General features: G+C 52.8%; 3 protein-coding genes across 3 annotated transcripts; 1 reads left to right on the forward strand and 2 right to left on the reverse strand.

Moving 5' to 3' along the window:
- Positions 1-412: 412 nt before the first annotated feature.
- Positions 413-2,639, reverse strand: THITE_2114743 (uncharacterized protein). Its single transcript, XM_003652866.1, has 2 exons — positions 1,999-2,639; positions 413-1,933 (listed from the first exon to the last, which is right to left on the reverse strand). The coding sequence occupies exons 1-2, from the start codon at positions 2,547-2,549 to the stop codon at positions 868-870; spliced, it is 1,617 nt and encodes a 538-aa protein (XP_003652914.1). The 5' UTR covers positions 2,550-2,639; the 3' UTR covers positions 413-867.
- Positions 2,640-4,568: 1,929 nt separating this feature from the next.
- On the reverse strand, positions 4,569-6,012 carry THITE_2114744 (uncharacterized protein). Its single transcript, XM_003652867.1, has 2 exons — positions 5,742-6,012; positions 4,569-5,665 (listed from the first exon to the last, which is right to left on the reverse strand). Exons 1-2 carry the CDS (start codon positions 5,914-5,916, stop codon positions 5,301-5,303), a joined length of 540 nt encoding a protein of 179 aa, XP_003652915.1. The 5' UTR covers positions 5,917-6,012; the 3' UTR covers positions 4,569-5,300.
- A 3,939-nt stretch (positions 6,013-9,951) lies between these two features.
- On the forward strand, positions 9,952-10,865 carry THITE_2088060 (uncharacterized protein; the record flags this gene model as incomplete). The annotated part of the gene is made up of 4 exons (XM_003652868.1): positions 9,952-10,070; positions 10,137-10,358; positions 10,415-10,481; positions 10,536-10,865. The coding sequence occupies 4 exons, from the start codon at positions 9,952-9,954 to the stop codon at positions 10,863-10,865; spliced, it is 738 nt and encodes a 245-aa protein (XP_003652916.1).
- Positions 10,866-20,016: the final 9,151 nt, after the last annotated feature.

Here is a 20,016-nt window from a genome sequence, read left to right on the forward strand (position 1 = left end):
TCGGGGCGCTTAGAAGATTCTGCGCGAGTCAAGCAGTTTCCTAGGGCAGAACGCCGCAATGAGGCCTCGACCCTGACGGCCGAGGAGGTACTCGACTTGAGCGATGCGCCGCCATTTGCGCGCGGGGGGTGGAAATCGCCCATGTCAGCGGCATGGTACGGAGTGGCTGTTCGAGATCACGATAAAGAGCAAATCCGATGAGCCGACTTCTGTTCGGGAAATGTTGAGACCCGTTGGGTCCGCGGTCAGCGAGCGTTGGTGGCGAGGGGAGCCAAAGGAATACTGGAGATGGTTTGTTTCAGAGCAGCGCACAAGGCCGTGCTAAGGTAGGCAACCACTGTTTGGTTGCCTATTGCACGGGAGCTCTTTCCTCGAAACGCGAACTCGGGTAGTTGCCTTGCTCAACCAGGGCCCGGCAAATGGACAGGAAAAAATGACCCCGATCCGGCCGGAAGGTCCAGCGGGGCCGGAAGGTCCGCGGGCCGCTATCTCGGCCCGACGGACGAACCTCGGGTTCTCATATTCACGGTCTCTGGTTGTTGTATTCTGACCCGTTCGGACCTGAACAAGATGGAAATTAACCGGTTCAGCGTCAAGCCAGCGAATCTGACAGCGTCAAAGGTCAAAGGGCGCTTGGTATATCCTCCAAACCGAACCAAACTGAGCAGGCGTTTCCGCCTGACCCTCGAAAATGACATGCAGGTCAAAAAAAATGGCTCGCCAAACGGCGAAAACATGCTCTGTGACACGCCTCGAATATCCAGAAGCCCTCGCAGCGCTGTACCCACCGTTGCCAACCCAGTCAACAAGGCAACACAAGAGAACCGTACAGCCCTGCGAAAGCAAACCAAGCCGGGCCCCAACCACCTAGAAGATGCCGACACTATTACTCGGGCGGTGCGACTGCGACAGCGGGCTGCGTCCCACGCCGCACCAGCAGCTCGTGTCCCCTTCGCGCTCCACCTGCAGCGTGATGTCGATGTTGTGGTCGAGCAGGTAATTCCGCACGCGGTCGCGCACGTCGTCCATGTCGGCGCCCCTGGCCGCGACGACGTGCATGACGCCGAGCAGCCTGTTGGCGGCCGTCGCCTCGCCGGCGTTGCGGTCGTCGATCCAGAACTTGGGCGCGGCGTAGCCGACGACCCCGCGGAGGCCCGTGATGCCGGAGAGCGTGTCGCGCAGGCTGTACTCGATCTCGGGCGGGATGGTGAGCAGCAGCCGCCGCGCGGACGACTTCACCAGCGGGAGGGCCGATAGCAGGATCAGGACCGCGATGAGGAACGAGGCGATCGGGTCCCAGCCTGGCCACTTCCAGAAGTGCGTGAGCACCGTGGAGACGATGACCGCGGCGCTCCCTAACGTGTCGGCCAACACGTGGAGGTAGATGCCATGCATGTTCTCGTTGTCGTGCGCATGAGAGTGCGGATGGGAATGTCCGCCATGAGCATGTCCATGCTTCTCGTCGTGGTGGTCATTGCCATGCCCGTGCCCGTGCTCATGTGAAGGACGATGGCCGTGGGCATGGCCGTTGCAGCTAAGCGAATGACCATGATCATGGCTATGGCCATGATGGTGGTGCCCGAAGGCTATCATGCCGACCAAGTTGACCAGCAGGCCGAGCGTACTGACCACGAACAGCTCGCCCAGCCTCCTCGTCTCTCTGCCCTCGATTATCCGCTCGCAAGCCTCCGTCATGATCTCCACGCTGATTAAGATCAGGAAGACCCCATTGCCAAAGCCGCTCAAGGTCTCAATCTTCCCAAATCCGTACGGGAACCTCTCGCTCGGCGGCCACTTGCTCGCAACCGCCGCAAAGAGCCCAACCGCCAGGGCGACGCAGTCAAAGAACATGTGCACGGAATCGCTCAAAAGACCTAGCGAATCGGTGACATAGCCATAGAACGCCTGCACCATCATAAATGCCAGGTTCAAGCTGCATAAATAAAGTCAGTCCACGCTGTCTCCCACTGACCCTCCGGACTAGTATCGCCCACGTACCTCATGAAATAGAATATCCTTCTGGAGTCTTTCTCCGTCATCACGGTGTGGAGTAACGGCCATCTTGACGTATATGGCAGCAGAAGTGCCGTAAACCTCGAGCGCTGTGCAGGATGGTCGTGCTGGTGGTGCGACTGGGAATGGGAGTGTGACCGCGATCGCGAAGCAGCCGGCGGTTCGTACACGCCGGCAGCATCGAAACTAGCAGCAGACGGCGACACTAGCGGTTTCCCCCCTGGAGTCGACTCGATTTTCCATTGCGTGCTGGGCAACAACGGCGGAGGCACGTTCATCCGCACGGGGACGGTCGAGTTCGCTTGATACTGGGAATGGTTGGCGTCATATTGGCGGCTTCGAGCGTGGGATGGCTTCCCGCTTGGATGAGGGTCTCTGCGCGTCCGCGGCGGGCTGAAGGACATTTGAGACGATCCGTGAGAGTGGGCGTGGGCGTGGGAGTGCGAATGCGAAGGCGAATGCGAGCAGGCGCTGTCTGGGCCGTGGTGATGGTGTTGCGACAGCGCCGCAGCAGGCAAAGCGTACGAGGAAGCCATTGTGGTCCGGCACGACGTTTGTTTGGAGGTGCAAACTGTCCTGGGGTTGCAGGAGCGTCGGCGCTCCTAGAGTCACCTGTCGCTAGACATCGGAGACCGTCAATGAGGGTAAGGACGGGTTGCACTGACGCGACCGTTGCGGATGTCGCTTGGCGGCGCTCAATCGAACGTAACCTGAATCCTAGTCTACGCCCTGATCAAGAACGACGAGGATGATCAGCTCTGGCAGCCGGATTGCCGAACTTGCCTGACCGCGCAGGCAGTCGCGGTACAGTCCTGGTCGAATGTTCGGGGCGTCCCTTATCTTCGAGGCTGTGCAAATCCGCGACAAGACAAAGGAAAAAGCTACAGCTTGTTGCAAGCCGTTGGGACGGAATCGCAGTTGTCTAACGATCGAGGAGCAATGCCAACGGCTGCCGCCCCGGCCACGGTATCGTTGTTTGTGTCGCGGTGCCTCTTTCATCCCCTGTTGCGGTATGCTCTCGCCGCTTTCCCCTTTAGGTTCGCCTTATCTGGCCCCTGAATTGGTGGGGCAGACCCCAGTGGGGCTACAAACTTCAACTCTGATTGGACAAATGCTGGGAATCTGCTCAAGCCCTTGTCGTCATCAATCACCTGCAACCTCGATAGGGCTCCGTTAATGGAGGGACGTGTCCATATCCGCATCCATGGATGGGGCCGTATGAACCCGGCCCGCTGGCAGCTCCCCACTCGGGACGAGGCTACCCGATACTTCAGTGACCATCTGCGGCAAGGCTGAAGAGGATACGTTAACACGTCGTGGCTGAGTGGGTTGAATTACTTGTCATCAACGTGTCATGGAAGCCATTGCTTCTTGAAATCCCCTCACGGAATCACCAGACGCACTCATGCAGAAACAGCGGGCCATATCAAGCCAAACACCACCAGTCGACAGCTCGAACCGATAGCCAAGCTCCCCGTGAACATGCGACCATGATAGCATTATTGATCTACGCGCTGCTCCTCTGCGCCCTCGGTCTCGGATTGGTAGCACTTTCCACATACTCCGCACTTGGCTTCACGAAATACGATGGCCCTCCAGCGGGCTCAACCGAGGGCACCGTCTCTGTCCACGTGCTGGTCCTTGGCGACATTGGCCGCAGCCCGCGCATGACATACCACGCCTTGAGCATTGCCAAGCACGGAGGCAAGGTGAACCTGATCGGGTATCTTGGTAAGACCGTCTCTCGCAGTCACAGAGATGGTAGAAAGCATTCAGTTATGTTGATGTGATGCGGGCCACAGAGACATCACCTCACCCTGATGTTGCCGGCAACCCCAACATCACCATCTCCCCGCTTCCCACCCCCCCACGCAAGCCACAGTCCGTCCCTTTCATTCTCTTCGCTCCATGGAAGGTCCTCTGCCAGGTCTACCACCTCACCCACCTCCTCGCCCGCGGCCTCCCGCCAGCTCAGTGGATCCTCGTCCAGAACCCTCCCTCCATTCCGACCCTTGCCGTTGCGAGCCTCGTCTGCCACCTGCGCAACAGCAAGCTCATCATCGACTGGCACAACTACGGCTGGACCATCCTCGCCGGAACCCGGGGACGCCGCCACCCCCTGGTCACCCTTTCCAAGCTCTACGAATGCTACTTCGGCCGCCTGGGCCACCTCCACCTCACCGTGACCCACGCCATGGCGCGGCAGCTGCGCTCCCCGCCCTACTCGATCGCCCAGCCCATGCTTGCCGTGCACGACCGGCCCGCCGCCATCTTCCAGCCCATCACCTCGCCCTCAGCCAGGAAAGAGACCCTGGCCCGCGTGCTGCCCGAGCCGGAGCGAGCCCTGATCCCCCACCTGCTGGACGGCACCATGCGGCTCGTGGTAAGCAGCACCAGCTGGACGCCGGACGAGGACTTCTCGCTCCTCCTCGACGCGCTCGTGCAGTACGCCACCCCCACCACCCCCTCGACCACCTCCGCCGACCGCACCCCGATCCTCGCCGTCATCACCGGCAAGGGCCCGCAGCGGGACCTGTACGCGCGGCGGATCGCCGCGCTCGCCGCCGCGGGGCGGCTGCCCAACGTGCGCGTCGCGACGGCCTTCCTGCCCTTCGCCGACTACGCCGGCCTGCTGGCGTGCGCCGACCTGGGCGTCTGCCTGCACCGCAGCAGCTCCGGCGTCGACCTGCCCATGAAGGTGGTCGACATGTTCGGCGCCGGCCTGCCCGTCGCCGCCTACTCGCGCTACGAGAGCTTCGCTGAGTTGGTCAGGGAGGGGGAGAACGGGACCGGGTTCGAGACGGCCGAGGAGTTGGCCGGCGTTCTGGTGCGGCTCTTGGGGGTGGGCGGGAAGGCCGAGTTAGACAGGCTGAAGGAAGGGGCTGTGAGGGAAGGGAGGAGGCGGTGGGATGAGGAGTGGGATTCGAAGTTGGGCATGGTTTTGGGATTGGTCTCGTGAGTGTGCGCATAAGAGAGGGGCAATAACGCTGATTGTTATATTTGTGTGCGTCTGGGTGTTTTCCTCTACTTACTTGTGCCCCCCGATCTGCTGGTTCTGCGTACGCCCGTTGGTATGCGTGTCGAGGACTATGTGCTGTCCGGCTGTCGCAATATACCCTTGCTCTTCCCACCTTGTCTCCTGCCAGCAGCCACAATGTTGTTGCAGCTCGCTCTCCAGTCTCGGCAATCGAGCTGCAAGACCTCCGGGAGGACCCAGCTCACTTCGTTGTCAGATACCTTCCCAGCCCCAGTCCCCGCTTATACCACCGCAGAGCGACTCTCTAAGCTCAGTCCTCCCCCAGGCTCTCTCTCACGCACTTCCGACACCGCTTCCTGAACTCTTTGTTCTTCCCCTCCTTCTCCTCACGGAACAGCCGCGCCGCTTCCACATTTGCGGGGCTCTCGTCATTGGGATCCTCAAACAGGCTGATCACGCTCAGCAGGATCGTCTCGGGCGTCTGCACGGGACTCCACCGCTCGCTGGCGGCTTCGTACCCGTACTTGTCCTCCTCCGGCGGATGCAGGATGCTGATGCAGAGCTCGCCGTTCGGGTAGATGTTGGGGTGAAAGGGCACGGGTGCCTGGAAAACCATCTTTGGCGGCATGAGCGGGTACGTGGGCGGGAAGGTGAGGTGCGCGCGGAAGTTGCCTCCTGGTTTCGAGGGCGTGGCCGAGGTTAGCGGGGGAGAAGACGGGGGATTGTTAAAATGACAAGGGCAAGACCTTACCGCCGTAGTATTTGCAGTCGTCGTTGATCATCAGCATCACTTCCCACTCGAAGATGTTGCTGTCCTTCACCAAACCGCACGAGATGCCTGGGAGGTCCGTGGCGTTTTGCATCTGCTTAAGCTGCCGCCGGAGAAGCGCCGCGGCAGCTACCGCGCTCGTCGATGAGCTGGCCATGGTCGTTGGCTACTCCCTTCCTGCCTAGCCAAGGAGCACAACTCGAGGTTGACTCCTATGCTCTCCGGGGATGGAGGCAAAGTGTGGCGTCGTGGCGAGTTCGTGTCGGGTCAAGGTTGGGGCGCGGCCCGCGCAGCGGCCTACTGCCGATTTCGAGTTTGCGGGAGAGATGAGTCGATAATTTCCAAAGAACTCGTAGGTATTACGGCAGGTGAGGCAACGGTTGGAATGTTGAGAAGCTGCCGACCTTAGAGGGTTCACTAGGGGTTGGCAGCCCGCTTCGCGGGCTGCGCTCAGCCATTTCAATCCCTTTTCTTGGCAGTGCCACAACCACCCACTTTTCCCATCACCACCCACTTTTTCCGCACCCAGGCACCCACCCACCTTTTCCATCGTATACAGCAATCCTCCTGCGAAACCGTATATATCCGTTACGGCCTAGCCTAGCAGCGTATCTATAAGCATTTACTGATCCGTTACCTCTTTTCTAAGCTTTTTCCTAGGCAATTAGAGCGAATCTAACGTATATATAGAAGCCGCCCACATATAGAAGCAGAATCACTGCGCCTAGAAACTAAAAACCTAGATTCTATATAACGAACCAACGAACTGCCTAACAACTACGTCGCCGCCGACCGACTGGCTATCGAACGTAATAGTATATATACTAGCTCAATCGCTATATATAAAAAGCGATTTTAACGACTGTTAGATGCCTCCTATACTTTCTAACGACGAAGCGGACTCGCCTCTGCCGTCCGTCGAGGTGGACGAAGACGTCTAATACAGTGATACCCCCTACGAGCCTCTTATACCTACTTCAACTGCTATAGCGATAGACGTATAAGGGGAAGATAACGAACTTGAAGATATAGCTATAGAAGTGTAAAGAGAGGAGAACGAAGATAGCGATATAAAGGTTATAGCTAGTATCTTTATAAAGGAGACTATTCTCAAGGCTATATAAAACTTTCTTAAGTCTACGAAGTATATATAGGACCTACTAAAGTTTAAAGTATATAGCGAGCTATAACAATAATAGGACATTAACGTTGATATACCTATTAGCGGTCTATAATATCCATCTATAGATGGATCCTTATAACCCTAATAAGTTTTATAATATCAACTTTGACTGTACGACTAACCTTGAATCTCTACTAATATAAATTATAGGCAACGATCCTAACGACGGCAAGTATAAATATTGCGACAAAGGTCTAGGCCTATATATAAACTACATTATATCGTAGGACAATATAGGTAATAGCTACTATACTAGCTGCTACTATAACTTAGGTAGTACTAGGTACAGCTTTTTCAAGGGAAGTAGTAAGTATAGTCCTCCTAATATATCTATAATATACTTTGTAACTAATATATATATAACAGAGATAGAGATACCTTGTAAGCGCTATATTACAAAGGATCCAACCCCCCCCTCTCCCCCTCTACCTTAGCTAATATCTAAGCTATATAAACATTATACTACGTCTACGAAGCGTAAGTTAGAGCTCAAAGTAGTTATCTCCTCTAAGTATTTGCGCCCTATAATAGATATATTATCTTCCGTCAGCTCCTAGTAGTTTAGCGACCTATATATACTTTCGTAGCCCGCTACCTATATAATAGCAGCTCCTACTATATATTCTATTCTAAGAGATGAGTTTACGCCCTCTATTTATAACGGTCGTTATAGGGCTAGAGAGAAGGCTATACACCTATTGAATAACGACCTTGCTACGCCCACCTATTATAGCTCACGTTATATAAGAGAGGATAGACGCTACGCTATATATAGCGAACTTACGAGCCCCGTCAAACACGTTAACTACTACGTTGAGCTTATTCGTAAGCTCTTTCTACACCTATCTACTAAAGAAGAGCAGACCTTTGTAGAGGCTCTCAAAGATATAGCTAACCTACTTAATATATCTATAGCGGACAAACTATAGAGGAAGGAGATGTGATTAGCGAATATAAGTTATAACGAATCTACTTAATAGGTCTATAAAGGATATACTACGGAGGAGAGAAACGTATTTATTAGCTATAGGTACAAAGTATTATACATCTAAAGTGTAAGATTCTAGAATAGCGTTGTACACCTAGGATACGGGAATCTAAAATAGCGTTGTACACCTAGACTATAGGAGTATACAATAGCGTTTAACATAGGTGCAAAGCATTAGTTAGTACATAGTACACCTCGACTACGAGAATCTACAATAGCGTTTAACAACCTTACTATAATATTAGTACCTCTAGGTATACAATGTTCGTAAGCTTCCTGCCCTACCCCCCTAAATCCAATAAGTATATATAAACATTATAAACATCTATAACCTAAGACATAGCTACGTAAAACTGGCTATAAGAAAATATAGGCTCTTGAGAATCGATACTAATATAAGAAAAAGACTACCCCTAAGATTTGTTAATAGTTATCGCAAAGTAGAGGCGAATAGGAAACTACCTACGAACAATAATATAAGGAAAGTCCTCCTCTATAGAACTTAATTTAATCTTTAGAATTATCTACAACTACCTAGCAAAGTCACCTGTTAAAATTCGCCCTTCAATAACGGACGAAGCAAGCTAAGTAACAACTAGCTAAGTCCTATTATAGAGCCTACTACTAGGGTCAAGGTTTCAAAGTAAAAGAATAAAGGCTCTAACCTTCAAGGTTAGGATAGTAGGTAGAATAGAAGCAAAGTCTAAAGAAAATAAAAAATTAGAAGATAATATAGAAGCGTTAAGATCCTTGGCGTTAGGAGGGTTTTATACCTCGTTAACAAAGAGATATCGAAATTCCTGACCTAGGATTAAAGAAATAATAGCCACATTGATAGAGCTTACAGTAGCGTTGCAAAGGCAAAGAATCGCTTAGTTCGTAAACACTGTCGAGTCTATTGTAGTACGCTTAAGTAGGTATATAAGATAGACCTAATCAACTAACTGCTTCTATATAGAACAAAGTGTAAAGGGGGGGAGGGGGTCAACGGAGCTATAGAAGTGAGGATTGTAACTTAGATCCTACAACCAACTTATAAAAGTATAGTTGTTAGTATTAGCTCCCTACACTCGTATATTCTTAGTCAGTTTTTAGACCTATAGCTAAGGCTAGATTAGCGAGTTCTATAAATAGGCCTAAACAATATAACACCTATCACCGTTGTAGACAATAGGCAAGATTTATATAAAGTTGAGAAGAGCAGCGAAGTGGGGCCATGCAGGATGCAGAGGCATGTGTATTGAGAGAGGTGCTCCTCTCAAGCTGGGTGGGAGGAGCGCCGAGGTCTATATACATGTGTGGGCAGAGCTGACATGTGCCCCCTGAGCGCAGGGAGCCTGGCAGATAGAGTCACGTGTGCACTAGCACGCGACACACCCCCCAGACAGACTCTCAGGAGGCTGTCTGTGGAACACGCATGCTGGGCACTGACTCTGGAGCTCGCACTGCCAGGCGCATTGAACTGTGGCCTCCGGTATTGATCCCACCATTGCGCGCAGCCGCCGCCATTGTGCAAGTTGTCCGCGCGCCATTGTGTACGCGTTGTGGCGCGTGCGTTGGCGAATTGCGTGCTGCGCTGAATGCGGTCAGACCCAGGGGCGCCAAAGTTGACATTCAGGGGCGCTGTCGTTGGCATTGTTGCGAGCGCCATTGATCGCATTGTGCGCAGTTCCCAATTGCGCAGCGCGTTCCATCCCCATCCTCCATTCAGGCGCGTATCTTGAATCGTGCCGCCTCGATTGTGGGTGCAGGTTGCGCAATTGAGCATTGCGATCATTCGCATGTGTGCCATTGTGGCCTTTGTTGCCCAACGTCTTGAATGCACGCCCACCATTGCTACCCATTGTTGCATTCGCGCCATGCAGACAATACCGCAGTGCCGCAGGCCGGTCGATGGCTGCACTCCTGGAAGTATTTAATCATGGTGAGTGCGCCTCAAACCATCTCCCGAACTCTTCCTCTGCAGACCGCGAGCAACAGCAGCAGCATCAGCAACAACAACAACATCAACAACAACAACCATGCCGTCCTCTGCTCGCCTCGCCGCTCTCGAGAAGGCCCGCGCCGCCAAGGCGGCCAAGAACAAGCCTCCCCCGCTCCCGGCCACCCCCACCAAGGCTGGCGCTGGCGCCAGCAAGAAGTGAGCACACCACAATCTGCCCGACTGGCGCGGCGCGTACATCCGCGTCTCTGACACTTGCAGCAGGACCCCCGCCACGCCGAAGACCCCCTCCAAGCGTGCGGCGCCCCCCTCCTCCTCCTCCTCCTCTTCGGAGGATGAGGAGGAGGAGGGCGCCCTGAGAGAGCAGCCCTGCCTGGGTTGCCTGAAGTCCGCCATGCGCGGCAAGAGCTCTGGGGAGTGCCGGGAGGCCCCCGGCAAAGCGGCCCGGTGCGCGCGCTGTGCGCGCGGCAAGAAGTGTCGCTCCATGTAAGTCTGTCAGCACAGTTGCAAGGCGCACGGTACTGATGAATCAGCCCCGCGAGTGTGCTCCCCGCCGCCAAGCACTTCCTGGCCCTGATGCAGGGGCGCCAGGAGCCCAAGGCCAATCTCGTGAGTACAAATGAAAAGACAAAGGAAAAGAGCTAGTCTGACTGTGTGTGGTAGGACCAGAAGACGCTGCGCGCCACCCTGCGCGCCCTCCTCGCCATGGAGTGCGAGGACGCCGACGCCGAGGATGACGACGACGATGACGACGAGCGCGCGCCCGCGCCCGCCAAGGGCAAGGGCAAGGGCAAGGCAAAGGCGGCCGCGCCCACCAAGAAGTCCAAGAAGGCCAAGAAGGCCAAGAAGGAGGAGAGCGAGGAGGAGGACGAGGATGAGGACGAGAGCGAGGAGGAGGCTGCTCCGGGCTTTGACCCGGAGGCGCTGGCGCGTGGTGTGGCGGCGGCGGTGCTGGCCGCCATGACTCCCAAGAAGAAGAAGGGTGGCAAGTAGTTCCGCGTTGTTGTTTGTTGTTTCGCGGGTGCGGGCACCCCCCAGTCTGTTTTGCGCCGGCGTGCGCTCCTGTGTTTAGTTTGTTTTTTACTCAAGCCTTGCGTTCCTGTCCCCCTGATCGTCTCCCTGCACCATATGACGCACATCCTGCAGGTTGAGGAGCTCCCTGAAGTGCTCGAACTTCTGGCGAGTCAACACCTTCGTAAGCCCATCTGCAGGCATCTCAGCAGTTGGCAAGTACGCGACCTCGAAAGATCCCTTCGCGTGTTCCTGACGCAGCCACATGTTGTGGATGTCAACATGACGCAGGCGAGTGCTGATGCGTTCGTTCTCTCCCACCACGAGCCGGATGGTCTGCGTGTTGTCACAGAACACAGTCCAAGGCACACCCAGCTCAAGTTGCAGGTCGCTGAGGAAACGCTTGAACGCCATTGTCTCCCGCGCTGCGGTGGACAGAGCGAGGAGCTCCGCCTCCGTAGACGAGGTGGTGACTGTATCTTGGCGCGCAGCCTTCCAATGAACGAGCCCACCGAACAGAGAGATGAGATAGCCTTGTGACGACCTGCGCGTATCAGGATCATCCGCATGCGACGCGTCCCCTGCGATGAGCAAGATTTGCGTGGGAGCAGCATCCTGCGGCACACCCCCGAACTGAATAGCGAGGAAGCGCGTGCCAAACAGGTAGGAGATTGCATGCTTTGCAGCATCAATGTGTGTCCCCGAGGGGTTCGTCAGGAAGTGCGAGAGCAACGATGCCGGGAACGCGACCTCCGCGCGCAGTACGACCGCGGCGTAGAGTAGCGATCCAACAAGCTCCTGGAACAGCCTGATCTGCGCTCGAGTGGCAGTGCCAGTGAACTTGCGGAGTTCCATTACAGGGAGAGGGATGCTTGGAAAGGTGATTTGATCCGCGAGACCGAAGCGCTTCGCAATCTTCTCGATGTACTGGTCAAGGCAGAGCCAGATCTTGCGTTGCGCGCGGTCGCGGATCACCCTGATGCCCAGGAACCAAGCCACGTCCCCCTTTTCGTGCACTTCGTACTTCGCTTTCAGAGCGTCGATGATCCTCTGAGCTGTCTCCGCGTGGTCTCTGTGGTAGAAGACTAGGTAGTCGTCCACGTAGAACAGCACGAGCACGCGCCGTTGGCGATCGAAGAACAAGCATGGCTCCTCAGGCGAAGCTGTGAGGCCGAGCTTCCGAAGTGTGCCGGAGAACTCTCGGTACCAGAGCAACGGAGACTCTCGCAAGCCGTACAGAGCTCTCTGCAGTTCCACAAGAAATCCAGGCTCTTCGAACCCCTCAGGCATCTCGCAAACAACACCCTCAGGCAGGTCCGCATTCAAGAACGCCTGCGCTACGTCGAACTGCTTGACCTCAAGATCAAACTGCGCGGCGATAGCCATCATTGTGCGGAACGAGCGCGCTGCGAGTGTGGCTGCATAAGTGCTTTGCAGAGTAGTGAGCTCCTGAAGGTCGCCTCGAACGCAGATGCGAGACTTGCACTTCTCGAGGTTGCCATTCTGATCGAACTTGTAGACGAAAACCCACTTCAGAGGGAGTGGTCTTCCTTTGAAGGTCTCGCGCCGAATCTTGCGCCATGTCTTCCTGTTGACGAGATTGCGAATCTCTTCCTCAGCCGCTTTGATGAACTCGGGCCCTTGAGGGTGGTTGGCGAGATCCCTCCAGCGCTTAGGAAGCTTGGCGAGGTCGTCAAAATGCACCCGGGGCCTGCTTGGCGTTGCCCCAGGACGCGCGTCACGATGTTGGCGGACTGCCGCCGCGAAAACCGCATGCAATGTGCGGTGCTGGATGCTGTCGCCCTCCTGCAGAGCGATTACAGGGTCATCCAAAAATGTGTGGCTGAACGAATGCCACGCGTGCTGATCTGGTACGTCGATGCTCTCCTCATGGTACATGGGGGCTGCGAAGCACACCAGACCGCCGCTTCCGCCTGCACCGCCGCCGGGAGACTGTCTACGGATCCGTCTTGAGTAACGAGTTGGTGGTCCGTATACCTTGCGCACGTACTTGCGCTTCTCCCTCGCTGGCGTGGCTGCGGGTGTTCCAGAATCAGGCTGAGAACCATGGTTTGAGGCGTCTTCCCAGTCGTCTGGAGCCTCTGGCTGATCGCCAGGGCGGTCGACCTCCTCTTCACTGCTAGGAGTATCGACTGCGGCAGCACTTGCCGTCGTGCTGCCCTGGCTGGCACTCCTAGTTGTGCCGCCAGCGACGCTGCTACTGGCGTCTCCGATAACTGCATCAGGGGCCTCCGATGATGCAGTTCCCACCGGTCTGCTGTCACTGCTAGCACCGTGATCAGCAGGGGGGCCGCTCCCTCCAAAACCGTCCGGGCGTTCCTGGCGCGGCTCCGGTGTTGGTTCTGGAGTGTAAAGACCACCAGTGGGCTCCTCACCCGAACTCTGGCCGCGATGCTCGAGTACTTCCGCACCCCCCAGACAGGATGGAGAGTGGGGAGGAGCCTGCCCTTCCGGTTCCCGTTCAGTCACACCCCCCAGATGTCCTGGAGAGCCGGGAACCGTCACTGGGTCTTCATGGGCATCTGTAACTCCGAACGGCACTGCCTCGGCGTCCCGAGGCTCTATGGGGAGTTCGATGAGCTCAACAACCTTTCTGGCGACTGCCACCGATTGAGCATCAAGCTGCTCCTCTCCCTCCCGGTAGAACGTGCGTTCGTCAAAGGTCACGTTGCGCGTTGTGATGACCTTCCTGAGTTTCGGTACCCAGATGCGGTAAATGTTGGACGCCCTGTATCCAACAAGATACCCGATGTGCGCTCTGGGCTTGACCTTCCCAGCACGCCTCTCAATCCCCTTTTCGCGTTCCTTCGTCAGCGGGTACGCTCGGCAGCCGTACGCATAAACGCCGCCCCAGTTAGGGCGCAGGTCGGCAGTCAGGGAATGCACGAGACCGGGCTGATACCAGCGAAACCAGTGTCTGAACCAAGAGTCGAGCACCTCGTTCGGTGAGCGGTAGTTGCGAGCGCGACTTGGGCTTATGCCGTGCAAGTACGCAGCTGCAACCGTCGACTCTGGCCACAGGTTCTGAGGAAGTCCGGCGCCCGTGAGCATTGCAAGGCTCTTTGTGATAAGTTCTTTGCCTGCGCGTTCTGAACCGCCGTTGGGCTCCTTGGTATCCGAAGGCGTAACCTCCAAGTCGATGCCCTGCTCCTGCGCCCAGAGCTCGTACGCTGTGTATCCCTTGATGCCAATGACACTGGTGTCGCCATCCTGCCTGATCTTGCAGATGGGCAGCCCGAATTGGCGTTTCACCCAGCGTTCGAAGCGGACGAGCTCATCGTACACACTGTCGTGCGTCTTGCGTATGAGTGGAGTCGCGAAAAGCTTCCCACTGTACTCGTCCTTGATGACCAGCAGCCAGTTCGAGCCGTCAAGTGCCCTCGGAAAGTCGAACAGGTCCCAAGAGACCCTCCAAAATGGGCGTGGTGACGGCTTCGATGGTGGGCGGCGCGAAATAACCTGTTCCGCGTATGCCTGCGCGCATACCTCGCATTCCAGTCTGCGAGGCCCGCGAATCCGCACACCTCTGGCGTTCAAGACGAGATGTTCCAGCGCCTCTGAACTCAGATGACCAGATCTGATGTGCCAGAGAGCAGCTGGGTCTTCTCTCTCTGGGAGCGGGTCCTTGGAGGGCCTGCTCCTCCCAAAGTTCTTCACAACTGCAGCGCTCAAAGTCACAAGTCCGGCAAAGCTTCTGGGGAGCACCCGAAGGGCATCAGAGTAGGAGGAAAGAGCATTGTATTGCAAGAAGGTCAGGTTGAACTTCTCGACCAGCTGCCTGAGTACAATACTCTTCTCCAAAGTTCCCCAACGCAGCGTGCAATCCAGACCGCAGTACCAAGCGCCCTGCGCTCGAAGGCGTCTCTCAGAGACAATGTTGACGTGAAAGCCCTCGACGACAGCAACGTTGTCTATGACAAGGTCCTCAGTGTTCGGGCCGCGCGCGCCGTTCAAAACGTTCTTGATGATCCATTTGCCGCGGCCAGAGATTGGGAAGGATGTGGTGCCTGCCTCAACAGTCTCACCGCTCGTCTTGACGAACGTGCCAGGGACAAGGAGAGCCCTGTCATTGACGAGATTGACCGCTCCACAGTTGTCAAACAGAATGCACTTGCTGAGCGGGTGTGGGCCAAACTCGAGAGATGCGAACACGCCACGCGCTCCTTCGAGCTCGCTTGCGATCGCTGGGTCGATGACAGCGTGCACCTGGAGCGCTCCCGGAAATGAAGGACCCGCGCCACTATTGGAACTAGTGGTCTTGGCGTTTGACGATGCGTTCTGGATCTTCCAACCGAGCTTCTGGAGCTCCACTCGAAGGTCGTTCCAGCGCTCCTTGGCGAATCGTTGGCGCACTGCATTCACCGCGTCGTTTGGGAGCGTCACGCCGTTCAGGGATTCCCCTGTCAGAGCGTACCGAAGTTGCCGACATTCCGAGGGAAACCACCAGTGGCGAAAAGTCTTCGGCTTGCACGGGCAGTCGCGGTTCTTCTTGCGCTTCTGACTGCCCTTCTGACCGTTCTGCGCTCCTGGAAGCACGGGGTAGGCTCCAGGCTTCGGGTGGACCACCGCTTCAGCCTGGAGGATCGCCTCGAGTGAGAGAGCCAAGTCGAGAAGGGTTGGTCCTTTGCCGCCGAGCTTCTCAGTCACACTGATATCCTTCAGCATGCGAGTCGCCCACTCTGGATCCAAGCGTCTCTGCACAGTCTTGAGGAATGTGGTGACGGCTGTTGCGTCGGTGACTGCGGCGATGTTGGCCGCCCTTGCGCGGTGGAGGACCGACATGTACTCGAGAATCCAGGTCCTGGGTTCGACGCCGCTCTGGCTGCCTCTGGCAAGGACAGTTGCGTACTCCTCGGCAAGCGCAGTGAAAGTAGCGCTGTTGGAGGGTGCGATAATCTTGCGCAGCGTCTGTATAAACCCGCGTGTGCCGGTGACGTTCTCGGCCTCCATGATGTCGTGTGCGGTGTGTGCGTAGCGGTCGCTGACAGACACGTTGATCATCTCGCGGAGCTTGTTGACGGCACGGAACGCCGCAGTGTCGATGGCGGACTTCGAGAACGCCTCGCACAGCTTGAGGAATTCACGGCGGATCTCCTCCTCAGTAGGATTGGTTGACTGAGGTTCCTCGCCACGGGTGGTGGGATCGGCTGCCTTCCAGGCTTGCAGTGCAGTGTGCCACGCCTGAAGATGGCGGTCCTGGACCGCCTGACGTGCCGCACCCTGGGTGGGCTGCACAGGAAGGCCGAGCATCTCAGCCTCGGTGGCGAGCTCGGTGTCTGGGTCGATGATGTGCCAGACACGCAGGTTGTTGGCCTCTTGGCGAACAGCAGAGATCCATCTTGGCCAGTCCTTGGGGCTGTCGAGGGTTGGAAGCGCTGCAACAGCAACGGTGACGGTTTTCTCAGTTTCGAGTGTCATCTTGAAGCAAACTGAGGTGTGCTGCGTTGTTCAGACTGAACGATGGGGGTGATGTGAACTTGTGGGAGTTGTTGACGATCGAGAAAACTGGAAGTGGTTGTTGGAGAAAAGAAGAAGGATGGCCCCAACTGGGCTACACCGCTGTTATGAGTGTTGTGCGCGAACCGGGCTCATAACTGAGAATAGCAGCGAAGTGGGGCCATGCAGGATGCAGAGGCATGTGTATTGAGAGAGGTGCTCCTCTCAAGCTGGGTGGGAGGAGCGCCGAGGTCTATATACATGTGTGGGCAGAGCTGACATGTGCCCCCTGAGCGCAGGGAGCCTGGCAGATAGAGTCACGTGTGCACTAGCACGCGACAAAAGTCCCTTCCCAATATAACTAGAACCCCTTTAAACAAGCTATCGTAGTCGTAAATATCTTGTAATATACGGTCAATAGCCTTAAAGTAGTAGCGATACTATATTGGAACCTCGTCCTAGATAATAAGCTTGGTGTATTGTAAAAGAGCTACGAGCTGAGTGTTCTTCTAGACTACGTAAGTGCTAGCGTCTATAATGTCGATCAGAATCTTAAAACGGCTATAAGAAGTGTGGCTACCGTCGAGAAGGAGAGCTATAAGGCTAGAAGAAGCAACGTAAAGGATAATATGCCCTTGAGAACGGAAAAAAGAAGAAAGACAACGATATAAAAAGGTTTTACTAGTCCTACTAGCGCCTTAGATGAAAAAATAAGCCGTTTTAGGGTATAAGTCGACTATAGCTATAATCTCTGTAAAGAGTATAGCTTAGCTAGCGTTTAACCGAGATCAAATGCTTATAAATATAGCCTCCTACTCTTGATGGTCGTAACTAAGCTCCGTTTATAAAAGGGGGTTCTACTCTACCTCCTCCTAGCGGTGATGGACAGCTAGTAAACCAAAGTCGGTTAAACACTTATCGCTATCAACTAGTAGCTAATTCAATAAAAAGAGCCCAAAGTCGAAATATAGTTCCTCTAAGTCTAGTGGGATATCTGTAAAACGCTCGAGGCGACGTAGAAGATCGTTGTAAAAAGAATTATAAAACTGTAACTATAGTGCTACCGGATCTACAATGTCGCTAGAAAGGAGGCTAATAGTAAAAAGCTTCTAAAGGGTATACCCTGTTTACTAGCCTATAGCTTTAGTAAAGTATATAATCTAGCTTTAGTCGGAGTTAAGTAGGCTAGCTACAACGTAAGTAGCTCGGAATATAGGATATTCGTAGCTATCTATAGTCCGTAAATAGGCAAACGACTAAGCGCCTAGAACTGAATAGAGGAGAAGACGAAGAAAATATTGCTTACCTACAGTAGGAGGGATGTAATATATACGCCTAATAGTAGTGCTGTAAATATAGGGCTTCTACTCCTATAACTGCCTGTCCTAGACGAAGTACAAAGGAAAATCGATATAGAGGATATTATAAGCATCCTTATAGGCTACGTTGTAAGTAAAAAACCCTTCTAGCTCTATAGTTCTACGTTCTAAAGCTTCTGTAAACTCTTTAGGAGAGCTATCTACCTAGAAAACGATGTATTGCTGATACTTGAGATAGACTAGAAGGCGATAAACAGGAGGGTACTCGCGATAGGTATAGAATTTAAAGAGCTATATAACCGCCTCCGCTAGACTAATGTACCGACATTGTAAATAGGTGTCAACCTCGTTGAGCTAGTTAGCTATAGAGAGTTGAACTGTTGACTGATCAGTCTCTTTGTAAATATATTTGTATATATACTTAATAGACTTTATAGATACGTAAATCTCTATATTGATGTAGGCAATGTATTTGCGAAAGAGGTAAGGGTTATAGGGCACAACCTAACGGTTGTCAAGTTGTACCTTATAGCCGTTGACTTTATAAGTAACTGTTTGCCTAGTGTCTCGACGGCGATAAATGGGATACCCATTTTCTAGGATGACAGTCTCCTCTATAAACGCCTTTAGAAAGCGCTTAGAACAGCTCGCAACCCCTATACGTAGGTCCTGAACTATGCAAAGAGAGGCAGGGTTATTAGAACTATATAGCCTATAAATTATATTGTTTATAATAATAGTCTGTAACTAGCTATTAGGATCCTCTACCTCTATTAGAAACTTAGCCTAGATAATATAGTCGACGTTAGTAAGTATAAGGAATAGACGTATAGACTTTTGTGAAAGGAAAAGCAAGATATAGCAATATAGGAGCCTACGCTTCTAGTATTTAATAGTCTAAACAATACCTATAAACTCCTTAAATAAGTTGCTATACTATAGCTTATAAAGAATAGCTTAGTACTTAAGCTCGAAAATATAGCCAACAATGTCAGGGCGGTCCGCTATAGTCTAGTTTAGAAGAAGCTTTCGCTAGATCTCTACCTAGTTTAGGTTGGCTATAACTGTAATAAACAGTGTAGGATAACCTAGCTTATAGACGATAGCTATTGAATCCTAATAGCACTGAGCAATGAAGTATAGGCCTCTAATATAGCTTGTAAGTAGGACAATTCGCTATCTAAGCTCATAAGTATCGTTATCACCTAGTCGTAGCTAGTCCTATACTCCTTAATATAGTTCTATATACAATTCCTTCTAGTTATTACGAATCTAATATAGCTTTTGCTAATCGCTAATAGCCTAGAGGTCTATTAGAAACTATTAAAACAACTAACGAAAAAGGAAAGGCGTTTAGCTATAACCTATATAAGGATATAATAGATATTGACACTACTGCCTAAACTCAATACTTAGTTGAGTATAGCCCTACCTTTGGCCATTATAGAGCTATAAGCCCTAGTAGAAGCTAAGATCTCTAAATAGAAACATCAAAGGATAGGCTAATAGAAGATAGGCAGGGTAATACGGGTAAATATAATGCTAGGCCTATACAAAGCCGTTATCCGAGCGGTGTATAAGAACAATATTACGAAAATCAGGCTCTAAATTCTCCTCTAGAATAAGAATAGCCACCTTATCTACTATTGGTAGGTTCTTATAGCGATGGTCGTAACTATAGCTATAATCTATAACTAAACGTAACTAAGGTATAATCGTAACTTACGATATAGCTAGGCTCTAAAGAAAGCGCTCTTTCGTAGTCAAGTAGATACGAATAAAGGGGTTATATCGATAGAGAAAGTCCGTAAAGCGCAATATAAAATTGTAATTAGAGTCTATAAAGAAGAAAGTTCAATATATAACAGTAGCCTATAGATTATAAAAAAAAAGCTAAGTATACCGAGGAGGCTTACTAAGCACCTTTGTAAAAGGGCTAGCAATGTAATATAGGGCGCTATAGATCTGAAAATCTATAGGCCTAGCACTATGAACATTGTAAGTAGTTTGATTTATAGAGATGGAAGTGAATATAAAAACCGAGTTATAACGACGAAGATTATTGCGAAAATAGGACCCTCGAGGATCTTATATATATAACAGATAGTCGAGGAAGTCTAGAAGACGATAGGCTAGAGGGAAAGAAACGTCGCCCTATAAGCAATAGAAGCCGAAAGTAGGATTCGTAGCGATAGAATTCTATACTATAGAAGAGTATTAGCTAAAGAAGATAAATGACAGATATAGAAATATACCAATAGACGCTTATCTATCCAATGTAATGTACTATACTCGGTATACTTAATATCCATTAGGCTAAGATTATATAAAGCGATGGTTATACTACCTAAATCTAG

The sequence above is a fragment of the Thermothielavioides terrestris genome, chromosome 2 (genome assembly GCF_000226115.1).
Source record: "Thermothielavioides terrestris NRRL 8126 chromosome 2, complete sequence".
In the NCBI taxonomy this organism is placed as follows: domain Eukaryota; kingdom Fungi; phylum Ascomycota; class Sordariomycetes; order Sordariales; family Chaetomiaceae; genus Thermothielavioides; species Thermothielavioides terrestris.

What these genes read in the sequence shown, in the direction of transcription:
- THITE_2114744 (XM_003652867.1), bottom strand. Translation starts at nt 5,916, where the DNA reads ATGGCCAGCTCATCGACGAGCGCGGTAGCTGCCGCGGCGCTTCTCCGG. An exon ending in CGACTGCAAATACTACGGCG is followed by an intron (nt 5,666 to 5,741) that starts GTAAGGTCTTGC and finishes CCTCGAAACCAG; the next exon opens with GAGGCAACTTCCGCGCGCAC.
- THITE_2114743 (XM_003652866.1), bottom strand. Translation starts at nt 2,549, where the DNA reads ATGGCTTCCTCGTACGCTTTGCCTGCTGCGGCGCTGTCGCAACACCAT. An exon ending in AGGATATTCTATTTCATGAG is followed by an intron (nt 1,934 to 1,998) that starts GTACGTGGGCGA and finishes TTATTTATGCAG; the next exon opens with CTTGAACCTGGCATTTATGA.